The following is a 17,949-nucleotide window of genomic DNA, read 5'->3' on the forward strand; positions in this document are numbered from 1 at the left end:
GCTTGCTGATCACATTCACCTTGAAATCTCATCCTTTGGGCTTTCATGAGCTTGTCCTCTCGCTACTCCTTTTGCCCTTCTAAAAATTCATCCTGTTTCTCCTTCTCATCTTCTGTAGATGCACCACAGGCGTTTGTATCCTTGGCACACTTTGTTTCTCCTTTTAACACCCTTCACATAGTACACACAGTGCCTAACATTCCTCCAAGTCCTACTGCTATGTCGGTTAATTTTAAATCCAGTTCTATGTGGAGACATGGCAAGAACTAAACCATTTCAATTGTGTATATAAAGCCATCTCACTATAATACAAGTATATCACAGTCTTAAGCCTCACCAACAGCCTGCGAGGAGCAAAAGCACTACTATTGCCCTCCCACAGTGGCAAAGAGAAAATGGTTTATCCAAAATCACGTGAAAGCCTGCGGCAGCCTATGGGTTACCAACCAAGAGGATTCACTTCACCTTCCTACCTCCAGATCTGTATATTGGCTCATGTATTTGACACTTCTTGGATTCTTGGACACTTCAGAATGGATTTGCTTAACTTACGGGCAGCGCACAGCAACTGCAGGCGCTACCTCTCACCTGCCCTGCTCTCGGAGCAAACACATGCTGGCAGTTCACCAAATGGCTCTGGGAGCGGGTGTGCAGGAGACCCCCGGCCTGGGAGGAGGCCTTGCTCCAGCGTACCACGAGGCTCTGAGGCTCCAGCCTCCATGTTGGGCTGTATCGCAGGAACCTGCGGAATACACTCCACTGTCCTAGCGTCTCCCACAAGCAAGCGAAGCCACGGTTAAGCCGGACCGACTGGAGCTTACACATCACCTCGGAGGAGTCCAGGTCCTCTTGCGGCTTCTGACAGCCGACGTGACTGTGTGTGGACCTTTGTCCCTGCACCGGCGCTGCTCTGCCATACCCGCTTCCTTTTTCCTGTCAGGGGCTGCGTGCCATGTTGATCACAGCACTGGCCCCGGCTCCAGGCCTCGTTTGCCGGCCACATCACTTGCTCCTTCTTCCTGCTTTTTGCCCTTCTAACCCGCCGGACTCCGGCCTTTTTTACCGGCGACTTCGGTGGCACACAAGCCACAGGTTATTTAAGAGGGAGCCAGCGCACACCCCGCCCCGCCAGCCACCCGGCTGGGGTATTCAGGGGCCTACGAGAGCGACGACACCCGGCCCTCCACTGCGGCAGGGCGCTGCCGCCACCCTCCCCGTCACTCATGGCCACAGCGCCCGGCTCCTATGCCGGGCCGGGCCCCTCGGTGCCGCCGCCGCCGCCCCCCCCGCGGCGGCCGCTCGCCGCTGGCGACAGCGCAAGGCCGCCCGCGGAGCAGCGGCCCACCGTCCGCCCGGGGTGTCGCGGGCAGCGCCGCCAGCACCGTCTGTGCGTGCCCGCCGCCCCTGGCAGCGCGGCTCCGCGCTCCCCGGCGGGCCGCTCCCGCCCGCCCTCCCGCCGCCGCGGGGGCGCCCCGGCCGAGGCCCATCGCTACTCCCAGCGCCGGGGCCCGGCCCTGCAGCCGCGGCGGGGCCGTTCGGCTCCTCGGCCCGGCCTGCCCCGGTCCGGCCCCGCCCGCCTGCCGGCGCGGCCCCGCCCGCCTGACGCGCCGGCGGCGCTGGCGGGCTGGAAGTGGCGTACGTGCAGAGCGAGCCGCGAGAGTGGCGCCTCCTCCTCGCCCCGACACAGCGGCGGAGGCGCGGCGGGGAGAGGCGGCGGCCGCGCCGGCCCGCGCACTGGGCAGAGGCCGGCGGGGAGCGGAAGGCAGCGCCCCCCCCCTCCCCGCTCCGCGCCAGCCGGCTGCCCCCGCCGCCGCTCTGCCCCTCGGCCGCGCCGCCGCCGGCGGGGCGGCGATGAGGCGGTGCTAGCGGCGTTAGCGGCGCAGGGAGGGAGGCGCGGGCCCCCGCGGCAGCTCCGCGCCCGGCTGCCACGAAGGAGGCCGCGGGCCGGCGGAGGCGGAGGGCGGCGGGGGCCGCGGCGGAGCCGGGCGGCCATGATGCAGTGAGCGCTCCCTCCCCGCGCGGCCGGGCGGGGGCCCGCGTTAGCGCCGCTCCCGCCCGCCTCCTTACATAACCCTTCGGCGGCGGAGCGGGGCTGCGGCGGCACCACCAGCGCCATGGCGAATGACAGCGGCGGCGGGGCCGGCCAGGGCGGCGGCGAGAGCAGCGGCGGCGGGAGCGGCAGCAGCGGCTGCAGCAGCGAGCGGGACCGGCAGTACTGCGAGCTGTGCGGGAAGATGGAGAACCTGCTGCGGTGCGGGCGCTGCCGCAGCTCCTTCTACTGCAGCAAGGAGCACCAGCGCCAGGACTGGAAGAAGCACAAGCTCATCTGCCGCGGCGGCGGCGCGACGGCGGCGGCGGCGACGGTCGCGGCAGGGGGCGCTGCCGAGCCCCGCGGCGGGCACCCCACGCCGACCCGCGCCCACAGCGCCGGGGCCGCGGCCGGAGGGGGCAGCCGGGCGGCGGGGTGGGCTGCGGCGGGGAAGGGCGCAGCGCCGCCGTCCCCGGAGGCCTCCGCCGAGGCCGCCCCTCTGACCAACAACTACATCGCCGCCGCGGCCGCCGGTGCTGAGGCGGAGGCCCCGGCCGCGGCCCAGTCCCCGTCGCCGTCCGGGGAGGCGGTGCTGCTGTACCGGGACAAGTCGAACCTGTCCCCTGGCGGCGTGCAGGCGGGGCCCGGCGGGGCCGCGCTGCGCCCCAACGGGCAGACCAAGTCGCTGGTGCCGCAGCGGCTGGCGCTGGAGTACATCGTGCCCTGCATGAACAAGCACGGCATCTGCGTGGTGGACGACTTCCTCGGCAAGGAGCTGGGCGGGCTGGTGGCCCAGGAGGTGCGGGCCCTCCACCACACCGGCCGCTTCACCGACGGGCAGCTCGTCAGCCAGAAGAGCGACTCGTCCAAGGACATCCGCGGCGACAAGATCACCTGGGTGGAGGGCAAGGAGCCGGGCTGCCAGACCATCCGGCTCCTCATGAACAGCATGGACGATCTCATCCGACACTGCAACGGCAAGCTGGGCAACTACAAAATCAACGGCAGGACGAAAGTGAGTGCGAGAGCCGGGACCCCCGGTGCCCCCCGCTGCCGCCGGGGGGGTGGGGGGGAGCGGGGCGGCGGGGCCGTGCGCGCTGCCTGCGGGTGTGCGTGCGGGTGCGCACGTCCCTGCGTGTGCCTGGGCGTGTGGCCCGGGGCCGGCCGCGCTCAGCATCCGGGGGTCGCTCCCCACCTCGGCGGTGTGACAGGGTTTGTTTGCTGGGGAGGGGGAGCCACCTCATTTATATCCCGGCGTTTCGTTAAAACACTTGACCTGGAAGCTCAAGCGCTAGGCGGTGAATACTGGAACGCACGTTCCGCCAAAAAAAAAAATAAAATAATGAAAGCGGTGTACTTGTTGTCACCAGAAAGCGGGGGGTACCGTGTGCTGGGCACCGGCTGCAAGGCGGCCTCGGGGCAGCGGCAGCCCCGCACGAGTGGGTCCGGGGTTGCTGGGTGCCGGCTCCGGGGACGCCTGCCGGGTGCGGGGCTTGAGTGGGAGCGGCGTGGGCAGTGCCGCGGCGGGCAGCGCTGCTGCGGGGAGGCACCGGGGGGTTTACTACCGTCCTGTCTCTTTTCTGCAAAAATCACACTCTTTGAGTCCAGAGAACCGAGGCAAAATTCCCTGGTGTCTTTGCCTAGTTTGAAGTTCTCTTCCAGTTCTTTAAATAATATCCTCCCCCTTGATAAAGGACTAGTAATGAATATTCATCAGTATTCTTCCAGTTAAAAAAGAAAAAGGGGGGGGGGGTAACACTCTTCACAGTTTGCTACCTCTATTAAAACATAAGGAAGCCAGTGAGCTGGTAGCATCCATCGCGCCGGGACGGTTGCACGGTCACAGACGGGCTGTTGTTGCTGCAGCTGCAGCTCTCAGCTGGTGGGAAGCTGCGGGAGGGAGGAGGGGAGAAACTGGAGGGCAAAAAACAGCCTTGGATTTGTTTGGGGCACGGGAAACTCCCGTGATAAGGAAAAGTGGGTGGGAATCAGTTTTTTGCAAATGTGATCTTTACATACCTGTAGTTGAACCAGTACTGCGCTAAAGTCTTTGTAACGGGGATGTGGTCTAGGTTCCCCCTAGATCCCTGTTAGCTTGGACTTTCTAAGCCAATTTATGTTTCAGACAGTCCTAAATCTCTTCAAGGCTCCAAGTGCTTCGAACTTACACTCTAAATGTATCAGTGGCTTTGCTGGGCTTCAGTTTTATGCAGCGAAGAGGAATACAGCTTCTGGTTTTATGTGCAGCGGTATGCTTCTGTAAATAATACTTACCAGGGCTTTAGAAAGGACTTTTGGAATTGTAATCCCAAATCACGCATGTTACTACTCTTATCTTACATTTCTAAGTAGTAACCGATACATTTGCTAACTGTGAAAGAGAGAGAAAAATCTTATCTCTCTTCATGTTTTGCTCTTTTGTGGAGCAACAGCAAAGCAATGGTTTGTTTAGCCCCACTCGTTTTTCAGCCACTGCTGAAATTTCTCAGTATTTAGGGCATCAGGGCAGGTGCAGGGATCAGGTCAGTAAAAGTGCAGTGCTTTACTCCTTGGTGGTACAGAAATGCATTACTTTCTGTCTTCTCACCTTCCCTTGCTTTTATCTCCCCACAAAAGTCCGTGCTAGTAGAGATACAGGGAAGCTCAGTTCCCTGAAGTTTCCGCAGGAGCAGAATGGAGCTGACAGTCACTCTCACAGATTCACCCCTGAGTTGAATAAACAGAAGCAGTTGGTGAGAAGAGATGAACAAGTCAGTGGAAGAGTTTGATCTGTTGAAACATGGGATTTATCAGTGTTTGGGCATGCTTATTTGTAAAGTCAGCAGCGATAGGAGTGATGTGACTTTCACCTTTTCTCTTTTGCACCTATAGAGAACTGCACCTTTGCCATTAATGCCACAGTAAGTTGAATCGAAGGGCTGGGAGGGGAGGTGTTGGGGAGAGAGAGCAGTCCGGCAGTGGAAACTTAAGTACATCCCTTCAGGGCTCCTGGCTGTTTAGGGGGGGGGAAAGGAAGATGTAAAATAAACACACAGACACCTCTTGGTTGTCTGAAGGGATTTTTTTTCGGTACATCTTGCCCTTGCTTTTTCTGACTTCTGATTTTCTGATTTTGATTGTGTTGCTGCCGGAGTCCCGGCATACTTTAATTCTTGGCAGTATAGAGGGGTGTGCAGTGCAGACATTGTAATAGCTATAACAGGCTGTCCTGGAGCTTTTCTGTTAGTGCACTTTGAGGGTGACCACTGCTTAGTTCTTTTAGTCAAATACAGTGTACTTTCAAATCTTGATGGGTATGTTGGGTTTGCTTTCACAGCAAAGACTTTTGAAAATGAACGATCTACATGTAATATTTATTCTTATTTGTTTCATTTCAAGTAATAGGACCAAAATGGGCAAAATGGTAGCACATGTGACCGACTGAGCTCTTACTGAATAACTTTAATACTCCTGACTATGCATGTTTATGTTGCAATACTGTGGTTTGTGTAGTTGATGTGCGGAGAACACAGTGTACCATTTTACTGAAGGTGCTAAATAAACCAATTTGCAGCGTCACTGGTGAGACTTTAATTCCCCAGCATCTGAACCTGCAAAAGAATTCCAGGCCTTGGGAATCCCCCTGCCCTTTCTAAAAAGCTACCAGTACTAGCTGCACGAGGTGATGGGTTGGTACGGTATTAAATGATTGCAGTCTGGTACAGCACTTCTGCAACAGGGGACATGCTAGAATTGGGCTGTGCTCATAGATGTCAGGGATGTAGCTGTGCTGAGGAGAGCTGAGGTGGTGAAGTTTTAAGAGTTTGTTTCCTCAAAATCAGATGTGCAGTGTTGTAGATTTGAAAAGAAGGTGGTTTTGTATTAACAGTTCTAAAGGTGTGGTGTTTTGTTTGTTTTAAGCCTAACTTCAAATTATTTTTTTTTATTAGACTTTTTAAATGAAACCCAAGCAAAAAATCCAAACCACTTGCAGCCAGTCATTTAAAATACTGTTGTTGGGTTCACTGCAGCGTCTTGTTAGAAAACTGACTTTATTTTTGAATGTTGTGCAAGGGCTGGCATTATGTCACAGGAGTCACAGGAGCTTTTCTTGAATCTTTAACCTTTACCAGATCTACTTCAAGCTCTGTAAACAAGCATATCCTATTAGAGGGGATGAATCATAAATAAATCCGCTTCACAGTGTGCTGAAATTCCCACCCTCCATTACTGGATCTTAAAAATAACTGAATACACGTATAGAGTCTTAGCATTTTATTCTGTGTGATTTAACTAGCAGCTGGGTACTTCTACAGAAATAAATGAATTATTGATCAAAGTTTTTAATGATGCTGTTGATCAAGGCTAATTGTTTTTGGTGTTGGGGAAAAAAAGCCATAGATAAAATGGAAGAGATGATACGTAGATTATCACTTCAAATTTAGTTAAGGCTGAACTTGTATACCTGTTGGTGGTGTTGGCATTGAACTTGCCATCACTACGAAGTGTCTAGAAGCAGTGCATGAAAACGGGAAAAGAAATGGGTCTTGAGATGTAAACCCTGCATCTCTTAGCCTGTAAAACTATGGACCACGGAAAAAGCTACATTGTTTTAATGGAATCTGGTTTAAACTGATTTACATTCTCCGGTGTCTTAAGGTAGAGGAAATGAAATAAGGTAAAATGTTGTGTGAGAAACCTGAGGTTTTACATTTGAAAGTCTCTGTTAGGGGTTTTCTCTAGACTAACCAGGCTACCTAGAACTCATCTGCTTAAACTGATGTGGTTCTGCTTAGGTCTGACCATTAGCAGATTACTCTCCAGCCTGAAAGGTATCTGTATAGCAGTAGGTATAAACTAGCCGACCTCTTCTGAGGTGTGTGGTCAGTACACCAGCAGGTGTAAGAGAATGGCTAACTATTTGCTCATCTCAGAAGTCCTGATTTACTGCATTCCTTGTTTTTGTTCTTTTAGTCTCTTTCTTTCCAGACCCTGCTTCCTTCTTTTCTCTGGGTGATGGTGGCACATACTTGCATACATGAGCTGCAGTGTCTTTTCTCCTTCCTTTTATTTTCTAGATATGTCTTCTTCCATCTCTTCTCAAAAATGTTAACGCTCCCCACCCCCCTTTTCTCTTATCAGTTACCATACTTGTACATGCATGTGTTTCTGTTCCCTGGCTGTCCTGTTTTAGATAGCCAGTGGAGGTATAAACCTGCTCATCAAAGCCAGGGAATTAAATCATCCTGAATCTCACCTAGGTGAGGTTTTTTCTTATCTCCTTCATGGAGGCTGAGAAGGGGTTAAGGGAGGGGGCAGTTTTATGATTTTTTTGCTAGGTTTCTCTTTCCCCAGTTCTGGACTCCGCTGATCATCTAAATCTGATTCATATAAATCTGAAGTTTGCTTCCTTTACTGGTATTGCAAAAACATTGGGACATCCCTGTTGTGGACTGGGTTCCTAATAATCACTGTATAAACAGACATCTGATCTGTCAGCTATTCCTTCTGCTTCCATCACACCCAGCTCCACCCAGCTTCTAAGCCTACCCTGTGCCTTTTATTGGTAGGAAACTGAATAGACAGTTTGACAGTCATTGTTAAATCCCTTTTTTTGCTTCATTCCCACTTCTTGTGATAGCTAGAAAAGACCTACAGTTCAAATTGATGCATTTTAATGCTCTCCTGTCTCTTCCAGTAGGCCACTGGCGCCCACTGCTTCTCAGCCACCAGTGGATTAAAAATATGATTGATTAGCTGCACATTGTGCAAGCCTGTTTTACTGCTTTTCTTGGAATTGTTGAATTGCATAATTGCGCATCTCTTACTTTCTCCCAGCCTCCCATCTCAAAATAAACTGGCCTGGTTGTGAGTACTTTAACCGCTGCTTATAATTCCCTGGATGCTCATCAGTTTTCAATATGATGCTGCGTACTAGAGCATCCTCGAGTTCTCTGAAGACCTAGAGGTCTCCGGATTCAAACTAGTCCAGGTGTACCCTATTATATTAGCTTCTTTCAAAGTTAGTAAAGCTGCTTTAGAGAATAATCTTCGAAGAGTGAGTGGATACCCTGCTGTTAGCTTTTCTATAAGCTGGAAAGAAAAGGCTCTCTGCTCTGGCCATTTATTTATGTTGCGGTTTTCCTGCAAACACATCAGATTAATCTTTCCAAGGGAAGAGAAATGGCACCAAGAAGCAGTAATCAGCTGATACAGCTGAAGCTGTTGGCAGCTGTGTAGCACTGAGAAGGGAATATGGGAGGAGGATAGGTTAAAGTCTTGAGTTTTGCAGATGCTGTTTAAAAATAGCATACAGGAGACCCGAGGAAGTTTTCTGAATGTTCTTTCCACTGTATCTTACTCTGCAAAATATAACCATGAGCGTGTGTGGCCATAAGAAGACAGATGAAAATAAGAGAGAGAGAATAAGGACTCAGCAACCAAGCAGGTAGTGTGGGAAGTGATGATGGTGACAAAATGCTGTTAGGACAGTGAGCACAGGGGCGAGTGAGGGACTCTGCTGCCGCTGGTGTGAGTCTCCCACTGATCAGAGGACTCCAGAGGTGTAGCTGGTGATCTGAGCTGAGGAATGTTTGTGAAGTGGGGTAAAATGTCTGTAAAGCATGTCAAATTGCTTGTGGCATGCCCAGTTACAGAGAACCTTCTGTATCATTCTGGGGATTTGTTTCACTATCATGCCTTGAATTTCTTTCTTGGTAGAAAAACTTACCGATCTGATCGGTTCCTAATGGATGATGGTATAGGGTTGAAGTTGTCACTGAGTCGTGGGAAAGTGTGGCTCAGTCTCCCAATAAGGATTTGAGTTGCTTGACCTTGATACAGAATATGACCAATGCTCATCCTTGTCAGTTATTTTCCTTACAGTGATGTTTCTGTTGATGACGGTGTTTTCTTCTAGACGAGCGTGCTGGTCATTGAAGGATTGTATGGTGGTTCATGGATACTCAGCAGCCCACAGTTCTTACATCCCTGTTGGGGGTAGAGCCCTGATGTGTAATGAGCACAGTTTCATTTGTTACCACAGAGTGGTTTGGGTTGGAAGGGACCTTAAAGGTCACCTCATTCCATCCACCCTGCCATGGGGCAGGGGCACCTTCCGCTAGACCAGGTTGCTCAGAGCCCCGTCCAGCCTGGCCTTGAGCACTTCCAGGGATGGGGAATCCGCAACTTCTCTGGCAAGCTGTTCCAGTTCCTTATATACAGGCATTTTGGGTCCCAAATGGAACAGAAGATCAAAAGACTGTCTGTTGTCTCCAGTGCAAATGATCTTTTGATCGAGAAGCACAACATCCAGAAAAGATACTCGTTTATGGCCAGTGAAAATGAAAATGTGAACGTTGCTGAGATTCTGGCAGATTCCCCTACTGGTTTCTGAGGGGCGTCTGTGTGGTAACTCTTAACTTTGAAGTGTGGTATGAATATAGCGTGTGTGAGGGTGCAGAGCACCACTTGTGACTGCTAGAAATTTCTCCGTAGCCCTGTATCTTCTGTATCTGTGTCTTGTAGTGCTCCGGCGCTGCTGGAGAAGTAGTCGCTCTTCTTTGCCAGTGGTTGTATTTACATGGCCATCTTGTGAACTGGTTTGGGGAACTGATCCATCTGAAAAATAAACTGGCAAAAGAAGTGCTCCTGGTTCAGTGTTCGGATGTTTGTGCTGGCACAAGGGACTGGCAGATGGTGAGACTTTCTTTCAGCAGCAATGCAAATTTATGCCAACTTAAAGTTTTTGCCAAACTACAGCCTTAGTTTAACACTTAGGGACTGATTATCCCAAAATTTTGCTCATGAAAATTTGAACACCGTTTAAGAAATCTTTACTAGCTATGGTGTTGGGTTTTTTTTTTTTTTTCCTTAACCTTTCTTTTCTTTGTTCTTCCGTGTTCAGCGTGAGACCGGTTCTTGCCATCAGAAATGGCATTCTTCTGTCCTTCAGGGTTCTTCCCCGTGACAGTTTTATACAGAAGCTTTGCTGGTCTGCCTACCATGTGATCCCATGTAGCATGCACAGGGAAAACCACATTTTCTCTGAATGAAAACTGGTTATTTCTTGGTTCCTTCCCCCCCCAACTTGATTTCTTATGCATGTTGGCTGTCCCTGTCCATTATTCTAGAGATTTATCGGCACCAAGGACATTCTTGCTTTCTCTTTTCAAGGCAGAGCTGGTCTGGCATCCTCTGCAGTGAGTGCTGTGGTGCAGCTTGCTGTTTGTTGCTGGCTGCTGCTGGTAAGGAAGGTCCCTGTTCTGCCACATCCCCTTGTGCCGCATCCAGCGCTCATTCTGCTTCAGGGGCTCCATCTGAAATGGGCAATTTCAGTACTATTTCACTTTTCCTGTCCTGTTTCCTCTCTGTTCCCTGGTGCATTAGGATAGCTCTATGGAATTCTGGTTTGATTCGTTGCTTGGTTTTTCCCAGCTGTTTTTTACTATGCAACTGCAGTTCTTGAGTTGTTGCTGTTCTGGAGATTAGGAACCTGTAGCCTTGAGGTTTGTGCACATCAGTGATTTCAGTGCACTGTGGGTAATTAATTTGTTTTTTTCCTGTCAGGTGTATCAATGATTTTCTGATTGTGTTGCTGCCTTCATGTGCTCGGCACTCTCTCCTGTGCAGAATGGGCTCAATTCAGTACCACCCAAAAATCAAGCAGGCAGCTTCTCATCATAGCTGTACAGCTTGAGAGGAAGAGCTGCCTTCCCTTGCCAGTGGCCTCTTGGACTGAAATTCCTTGGAAGTGATGTCCTGCCAAGTCATAGGACTGTCTGAACAGCAGTTCTCAAATCTCTGGGCTAGTTATATCAGTAACCTTGACTGGGTGTTTGAGAGGTGTTTTCCCTTTTTCTAGATGATGTTTAATTTTTTAATAGGTTAATGCTGCAAATAACTGGTAGCATATTATTCTCTTTTGTGATACTTACCTGCTTTCATGATGTTTGTAATTCAGTTTTGGTGCTTAGACCATCCTGGATAGTACCTGGCACCTTTTGGCTTGAACAGGCTGGGTTGCTACTGGAATTTTCCAAAATGCTGTCTTTCTAGTTGTTACCATGTTGTCTTGTACTGGGTGCTGTTAGGTACGTATGCACACAGTATACTTGTAGCTAGTAAGCTACATTTAGCTTAGTAGCTGAAATGAAGGCTTTCTGCTGCAGCAGAAAGGAAGCTTATTTTATAAAAAGGAAACGGATACTCTGTCTAGAGCAAAAATTTTTTGCCCATCCAGAAACTAAATTGGTTTTCTTTAGGCTCCTTGGAGAGCTCTTGTACAAAGGCAACACAGTTTTTTGCTTCAGAATTCAGTTTGGGACTGTTGTGAGTGGATTGGTTAATTAATGCTTCAGTGGGATGCTTGTGGGGCTCCCTGTCTCTTGTGCTGCTATATTTTGTTACTTCACAGTAGGGGAGTGACTGCGGACAATCCAAGGACTGTGCAAGTGTTTTTTGGAAATAAACTGATTCAGAATATTATCAATTATCAATAATATATCAAGATCTTCATTGGCATGTTTTTTACACTACACTAAGGATATAATATTTTGAAAGCAATATTTTCAGTGAACAGAACAGTAAAGTTATTTGACTTTGCAGCTACTACTGAATGGAGTAGTTATTATTTCTGATACCCTTTTTGTCTTTCAGATCTGTGACTTGCTACTTAGACCCTTCAAAAGGAGAACTAATGCTGGCTTTGTGGCCTTTTGAAAAAGTCATTTGGTGCTCATTAAATCCTTGTAAACTCCTTCCAGTTTTTGAAGGTTGTTGGTTAACGATAGCTGATCAAGCATATTTTCAGGGCAGGCTTGTGCCAGAATTAGCTGGTAAGTGGCAGTCATAAACTTCAAGTCAAAAGTGAATTCACTCCCTGTTCCAGGGCAGTGTCTGTCAAAAATAGAGCAATGCTTTTATGCACGTAACAGCTGCTTACACTTGAAGACTTTCTTGTTCTTTGGTATTTAACTTAAAACTACTTGAGAGTTTTGTTGTTGGTTTGTGGTTTGTTTTTTTTTTTTAATATAATGTTCTAAATAGAACAGGTGGAAATGTGCGTGCCTGCATATGTCTATGGACATTGTGTGCGAAGGTAGGGCAGGTACGTGTATATTATGAGCTTAGTGCTCTAACGAAGAGATGAAGACTGTACTTGAAGGGTAATTAACGGGGCCTAATGAAAAAGACTATTTTATACCCAAGGATTAATTTTACATGTTAATTTAGGGTCAGACCAGCTCAGAGCACGTAGTTTGACCATGAAGGTGCTCTGGACTGTAGGAATGCTGTACAGCTCTGAGGAGGTGCTGCTATGTGGCCCCAGCGTGCTGCTGTGAGAGCAGAGCCGGAGACTGCCTTGCCTTGTTTCTGCAAAAACACGCATTATGTTGAAAATGATACAAAGGTGAACGCAGTGAGGGATTTCAGGAAGCAGTTCTCTCTTTTGGTCCCAACAGGGTGGAGGAATTGTTGCGTTGGTTGTCAGATGAATGTAAGAAGTTTTAAAATGCCATAAACTGGCTGAAGAGTTGAGGGGTTTATATGCATTTGCTTCGTTTGGGGTTGGGTTTTTTCTCTCTTTATATCAAAATATTTTAAACGTGGTTACAGGAGGAGGTTGGATTGTCAATTCGCATCACTTTGTTCTATTGATAGCTTTACATTCTTGGTGAAGTGGCCGGGGCTGTAGGTTTCTCTGCTGGGTGTACTCTTGCAGTGGCTTGCTGGCCTTCTGGTGTGCCAGGGTCTGTTACCTTCCTGCTTGCGTAGTTCAGAGGGCTGCAGCTATACAGTTGGAACAGTCCTGAAGTTCCTAGTCAAATTGAAACAAAAAGTTACAATAACAGCCTAACCTGACTGTTGGTTAATAAGATACCTTTCTCATTGCTGCTCTCTTGTCCTGTTCAAGCATTTGTTAAAGCAGTTCACCCTCGCCATGGATGCCAAGCGCCCTCAACAGCTTCGGCTGTATTCTGGTAGCATGTGGTCTGCGCTGGGCTGGGGCATCAGCCCCTTGCAGTTCCAGCGACTGCTGCATTGTTGCTCAGGCAGCTGGCACACAGCCTCGCTGCTGTGAGAAGGGAAACTGTGGGCGGTTGATAAGGGCATCTTAAACTGACTCAGTTTCAGCTGGCATATTATGTGATGCCCAGTGAAATAACGTTGGCTAATTGTACCTCTGTTTGGCGTAACCTTATTTGTGTCTCCTGTAGCCCGTATGTGACAGAGCATCAGACAATCAGTAGAATTCTTTGTAACAGTGGATTTGCTTTTTCAGGTCGTACAGGGAGAGGCTGAGAGAGCTGGGGCTGTTATGTTGGAGAAGAGAAGGTGTGGGGGGACTGTACCAGTGCTTACAGATACTTGATAGGGGGAGTAAAGACGAGGGAGCCAGCCTCTTCTCAGTGGTGCCCAGTGATGAGACAGTGGCCACACTGAAATGCAAGAAATTCCGTTTAAACATAAGAAGTGCTTTTTTCATTTTGGGGGTGATCAAACGGAGGAGCAGGTTGCCAGAGTGGTTGTGGAGTCTCCATCCTTGGAGATATTTGAAACTCAGCTGCAGGTCCCCCAACCTGCTGTGGCTGACCCAGCTGGAGCAGGGGGCTGGACCAGATGATCTCCAGAGGTGCCTGCCCACCTCAGCCCTCCTGTGGAGAAAGACATACTGCAGTTTGGAGTGGCGGAGGTAAAGAACAAGCCAGTTTTTGCAGTCTGTTAAAGTAGTAGGTTTTTTTTTCTAGCAAAGGCACAGTCAGTAGTCTGAGTCCTCCTAATTGTTTCTCTGGGTGAAGTGACCAGAAGTCTGTCCTCCTACTAGCGGTCATTTGCTTCTTAAAGGAACATTGTGGTCAGATATGTAATGCATGTAAGTAATGTACAGTTTGAAACATTCCTGGCTTGGATCCATTTTGGTCATCCACATGATCACTTGCACTACCGTCTGTGCTGCTGCCTCTTCACTGTTGTCTCCCGTGTTGCCTGTTCTACAGTTTGTATGTGCGTATGTCCGTTACGCAGTACTGTCCTAGGGTAGCTGCTGATCTAAAGCATGTGTACGCTTCAGAAGACTGATTTAAGCCAGATTTTAATCCAAAACAATTATTTATCTGTGTGGGGGCTCATACTTCCTCTCCAAAATTATTTTAAGGTTATATGTGATTTTGGGACGTCTTCTATAGTGAGAGGGCATAGTACATCAGGGATAGCTATCCTTTCTTTGCTAGATGGACAGAAAAGTGAAATATGCTGTTTCAAAGCTACAAACTACCAAAAAGTGCTTTACTTTAATATTTCCCATATTTTTACTTTATGTAGCAATTTTTTAACAAACATCTGGACAAGATTATTTTCAGTATGTTGTAGATATATTTTACTTTTAAAAAAATGCCACCCACTCTAACATTAAAAACAGTTCCAGAGAAGTGTGAGGAGGGAACCTTTGAACAGGTAATAGTCAGGTTCATATCTTTTGCCAGGCTGTGGTATAAATCAAAAGCCTGCAGCTCTTCAGTTACAATCCCTACTCCCCATTTAACTTCTAGCTGTTTTTCTTTCATCTACATTCTCCACATGTACTTGGTGCTGCTGCTCGCTTTCCTCTTGCCTGTACTCCCTTGGAGTCCTCGGGTTCCAGGGGTGCAGAGGACTAGGCTTGCCTCAGTTGCTGCTCTCTGCCGTGTATTCGGCAGTTGCAGGCACCCTGTTGATGGGCTATCCTCTGCATGACTGCTTTTGAGAGATAAAGAGCCGCATGCCTCCTGGAAGATGCCAGGTTGACCATCCATGCCCTATATCTAGTTGCAAATTGAAGCCAGATGGAGTTGTGCTCATCTGAAGTGGCCTTCTGTATGAACTAGATGCTAGACCATCCCTGAATTGTAGGCTACAGCTATGTATTTTTGAAGTGTATCCAGTCTTACAGGGAAAAAAAAAAAAAGTAATTAAAACTTCTGCCTTCTCATTTTGGTAGGTGAGAGTTCTTCCTTATTGGATGTCTCCATTTCATACAAGTATTTGTCATCTGTGTTTATACCATTAAGTATTTATTGTAACTAATCGATAATTGGTGTCTGTATGAAGCTTCAAAATGTACATAAACTGATGTTCCTATATACCATCCACCTTCCGGCAGTTCAGGAACTCTCTGAGCTAGCAGTTGTATGTGGACCACTGCATTCATTTATGTAATCCTGTTTTAGAAGCCATTTGTACTTTTGGCCTCTGCAACATCCTGTAACAGCGAATCCTGCAGTTTGATTAGATGGAAGAGGAACTTTCCTTTGTTTAAGACCTACTGCCTGGTGATTTCAGTGTCTCCTAGACTCTGTATTGTGAAAACTCATTTCCCAGTAGTTTTACTTTCCATGGTTTTAAAAGTCTGGCATTTGCTTCCATACATTTTTCAGCTGGCCCTCTTTCCTTCCTGAACTGAAGAATTACAGTCTTTTTAGTATTTCTGCAGATCAGTGCTGTTCCACACCCCTGGTCATTCCTGCTGCCCTTCTCTGCAGCTTTTCTGTTTCTGCTAACCCTTCTGTTTCTGCTAACCCCACTTTAAGCTAAGGCAGCCAGAAGCACAGTATTTAATGTATATCATGAATTTGTATGCTGGCATAGTGATGTACTCTGTTACCTTTCCCTGCCTAGTGATTTATGACACTTCAGTTGCCTCTGCTGCAGTGCTGAGAACAACCTGTATTTACTACAGCTTTTTCTGAAGTGATGCTGTCCAGTTTAGAAGCCATCACCGTGTATAAGGACATATTTTTTTTTTTTTTTTTTTTGAGCAGGTATTCCTTTGCACTTACTCTTTCCTGAATTTCACCTGCCGTTTTGTTATACAGGCACTTGGTATCATTTTACCTTTCTGTGCACCTTTCTGCAGTCAGGGCCAGGATGGATTACGCAACATATTTCAGTATTGCATGTAAACACTGTCACTCTGCTGCTCGCCCCCTTTTCCCAGGTCACGTATGAAAAGTACAGGTCCTGTGGGGATCCTGCTGGTAACTCCTAATTTTTCATTGAAAGGAGTTAAGTTGTCCGTAGTGAAATTCTTACTGCAGTTTACTATTTTATTGCTTTTTGCTTTGCCTGTTCCAGTACTCTGGAATGCCTTGGAAGTAAGATTCATGCTTAAAATGCTTTATACTTCAAACTTTCTAACTTTTGCATTAAAATTAATGTCTTGACTAAATTTTTATTAAACCTCCGTTATAGATTGGAGAAAATGACAGGTAGTTGCTCCCCAAGGCCTCCTAACACCTGGCACAGACTCAGGAACAACACAGGAGTTCCTAGACTGGAGTCCTGACTTTGTCATTTTCCTTAGTGGAAATAGAAAACGGGAGTGGTCTCTCTCATGAGCCAAAGGCTATGCCAAAATTATATTGTAAGCTATATAGGTAATAAGATAAACATACATTATTTTTACCTATTTAGTCCTATAACTTTATAAAGAGCCTTGTAAACATGGAAAGTAATACTCCTGTGCAGCACAGGAAATGTAGGTGAAGACACCATCGACTAGCTTTGAGTTTAGGCTTCGCATGTAGCAACAGGAATGTTGCAGAGGTGTGTTTGACTTTCACTTTTTACTGTGCCTTTTGCTCTTTCTACGCTCACACCCTGCTACTTCGAAGGTACATACCTATTAAAAGACAAAGCTAGTAACAAATGATCCTTCCTCACCACTGAGGCTTCAGCTTCTGCAGTTCAACTAGTAATAGCCCCATAGTATCCGTAGAGAAAAATCGCCTTTGAATGAGGGAAAATTCCAAATTTCCCCCCTACCCCCCCTGTTTGGGTACGTCTTTCTAGAGGGAGCAATAGAATTTTTCAGGGGCTCTGTGGGGAACAGAATTTCCCAGTGGTGTGAAGGTGGAGTCCCTTTGTTTTCTCCCTTTGAGAAATCTCTTATACTTTATTTTATTATCTGCCCTTCATTTGCCAGGAAGGGTTATGTTGGCTTGGGAACCCCTAATTAAGGGTTTACAGAAGAAATAAATTTTGTTTTCTGGAGTAACTTTCAGTTGTCTTGCTGGTAGTTGCATAGGATTGCTTATGTTGACCCTGGGAATAAAATATATTACAGTCTTTTTACTACTGGCGCTTCAGGGTTTCTGTGTGTGCCAAGCTGGGGGACCAGTTGATACGCTTGAGAGCAGAGCTGCTATCAGATACAGACAACCCAGAGGTAGTTAGCTTTTTGCAAGGCCACTCTATGTGAACATTTTTTCTGGGAGACATATTATGCGAGCAACCTTCTGCACGCAGCGGGTGGATGTGAGCACACGCTACCGTGCTGTGTGTGAAGCGGTGGCATTTTTCTTGTTTTCGGTTGCGATTCTGTGCGCTGAGAGCAACCTCCAGTGTCAGAGGGGTTTTGTAGTGCGGTTGGTTAAGGGACTGGAGGCCACAGAAAAGCAATTGCAGCTGAGGCCTGATGAGGTATCTCGGTCATTAGTGCTTGCAGCTTGATTTCATGGGGTTAGTAGCAGGGCAGTCTTAATTAAAACCTGCGCTGTGGAACCTGCTCCCTTCGTTACCACAGTGTATGGTTGGCAGGCGCCTCTGCCATCCACGGGTGCTTACCCACTCCTCTTCTTCCTCCCTGTTCTTCTCTGCAGCCTTTCTCCAGCATCAGAATTGGTTTTCCTCTTCTTTGGTTGCACATCTCGGATCAAGTGAAGACAACATACAGACTTAAGACATAAAGAGTTCTGGGATCTGTAGTATCTTTAGGGTCATCTACTACATGTAATAGAAGTTAGTAAATCAGCTGGCTGCCCACGGAAAGTTTCCTGAAATGCAGTTTCCTCTTCAGAAACTATTACCCACTGTTAGTGTACAATACTAGATCCATGTTTTCAAAGCTCTGTTGTTTACTTTCAGTAATGATGTAGAAATTTCATTTTAAAATACGGTCTGTG

General features: G+C 48.0%; 1 protein-coding gene across 4 annotated transcripts in view; it reads left to right on the plus strand.

Annotated features, from left to right (window-relative positions):
• The first annotated feature begins 1,680 nt into the window (after positions 1-1,680).
• The window catches only part of EGLN1 (egl-9 family hypoxia inducible factor 1), a 35,240-nt gene continuing 18,971 nt past the window's right edge, over positions 1,681-17,949 (plus strand). The window contains exon 1 of one of the 4 annotated variants that reach the window (XM_055811206.1): positions 1,681-3,044. In XM_055811206.1, the coding sequence (XP_055667181.1) occupies positions 2,115-3,044 (930 nt within the window). In that variant the 5' untranslated portion in view covers positions 1,681-2,114. The remainder of the gene's footprint in view (positions 3,045-17,949) is intronic. The other 3 variants (XM_055811205.1, XM_055811203.1, XM_055811204.1) reach the window with 3 other exon arrangements.

This window comes from Falco peregrinus, chromosome 7, assembly GCF_023634155.1.
Source record: "Falco peregrinus isolate bFalPer1 chromosome 7, bFalPer1.pri, whole genome shotgun sequence".
Taxonomy (NCBI): Eukaryota; Metazoa; Chordata; class Aves; order Falconiformes; family Falconidae; genus Falco; species Falco peregrinus.